At 36.4% G+C, this 1,792-nt stretch overlaps 1 protein-coding gene across 1 annotated transcript in view; it reads right to left on the bottom strand.

Annotated features, from left to right (window-relative positions):
- Nucleotides 1-8, bottom strand: part of JH06_5734 (hypothetical protein) — a gene marked incomplete at both ends in the record, with an annotated part of 267 nt that extends 259 nt beyond the window's left edge. Inside the window, one exon of the mRNA XM_014669390.1 lies at nucleotides 1-8. This exon is cut by the window's left edge and continues 259 nt beyond it. Within this exon, the coding sequence (XP_014524876.1) occupies nucleotides 1-8 (8 nt within the window).
- Between the last annotated feature and the right edge of the window lie 1,784 nt (nucleotides 9-1,792).

Below are 1,792 nucleotides of genomic sequence, written 5' to 3'. Positions count from 1 at the left end.
TTGTCCATACATTGCTTTCAAAACTAGATCTGTACCAATCCTGTTGATATATGCTACGGAAATACCATTTTGCTCCTTTGGGAATAGGAGTGGATAAGGAGAAAGGAACAGTTTGTTCACTTTGAGTTGTCATGAAGGATTTCAGTACTAGATTGTTGTTGACACTTCGGAGTTCAATCCATGATCCACCTGACCATGTACCATCTGTATCAAGCATGGTTAATGAGTATTGAAGATCTGTTGAAGGAGGCAAACAGACAAAGTAGTTTCTAGTTGTTCCAACCTCAGCTATGGTAGATGAATACAACACATCATTATCAGATTGAATCTGGAAGGATTCATCAATACCACTTGAATCTGTCTTCTTTGTGATCTTCAGATAGATTTTCCCATCTGAACAGATAGTCTGAACAGGTAATGAAGTCAAGAGAACAAAGTTAACCTGTTGTTGTACAGCCCATTGTTCCATCGTTGCATAAACAACACGTTCATTCATCTTATTGTAGATTTCAATCCAATCATTCCCCCAACCATTACCATAAGAGTTTCTCATAACCAGTGTGTATTGATAGTTTGGTGTGATGGTTACATATCAATAGTATAGGTACATATATCCAGAAGAATACAGTACAGTAGAACCATCAGTGATCTGGTATGAGTTGCTATCTCCATAATCATTCTTACTAAATACAATCTTCATGTACTCCTGATTCTCTTGGCATTGAATAGTTGGGGCTGCTGTTTCAGTAGAAATGATGATCACTCGTTCATCATACATTTCTGTCATTACCGTATTGAGAATGAATTCGTTATTCCCTTTTCGGACTTCTATCCAAGAACGACCAAGAATCACCATTACTGTCATGCATGATCAAATACAGATTATTGACATTCTGAGGAACACACAATTCATGAGTAGCAAGTTCGTTGTTGAAATATGTAGGAGAAGTGAAATACAGCGTGGAGTCTGATCGAATGGAAAAGGATTCTTCAGATGCTTTTGCTCTGCTTTGCTTAACAACCTTCAAGTACAATTGATCAGAAGAACATGATAACGAATGGACAATAACCAATACTAATGGTGAGAGGATGGACAGATGATTACAATTCAATAGAACTAGACTGAGCTTGTGCATTCTTTAGCACCACACTTTAAAGAGTTCAGCAATCATCCCAAATCCAGAAGTTCAAATGATCAAACAATCTAACTCCCGTGGAATCCAGATATTCTGGATTTGGTATTGAATTGGTATTTATTATATTGTTTCAGTAGTATACATTCGATGTTCAACGAAAGGAAAGTAGTTGATCAGATCAATGATAGTAACACTTTCTACTTCTCTTCAACAAACAGATTATCCACTATTTGCTATGGAATTTGCATATTTAGCTCCTTCACTCTGATTATATGACACAGTACTCATACCACTTCCACTTGACCATGCTTTACTCATATCATGAGCTGCTCTACTGTTACGAGCGATTCCTGGAGATCCATATCCTCTTTCAAATGCTTCTTTTCCACTTAACTTTCCACATGTATTCCCCATTAAGTTAACAATGACTCTCAAAATAAATGTAGCATACTTATCAAAGTACTGGAATCAAAGAGAAGTTCAGTAGTATTAGTCCTTTTCATGATTCTTTGAAGATATTGGTTGTTTGGAATGTCCATATTACTTTAGTGAATCCTGCGAGATACCGTCTCCATGATGTGATTCTGATCCTAAGATAAACACTGAATAAGTATGAAAGCATTAGATCAATAGACTAGTTGTGAGTTCTAATACTA

The sequence above is a fragment of the Blastocystis sp. subtype 4 genome (assembly GCF_000743755.1).
Source record: "Blastocystis sp. subtype 4 strain WR1 chromosome Unknown seqid_0598, whole genome shotgun sequence".
Lineage (NCBI taxonomy): Eukaryota > Bigyra > Opalinata > Blastocystidae > Blastocystis > Blastocystis sp. subtype 4.
The sequence above is the reverse complement of the archived record's forward strand: the minus strand, read 5'-3'. Positions and strand labels throughout refer to the sequence as shown.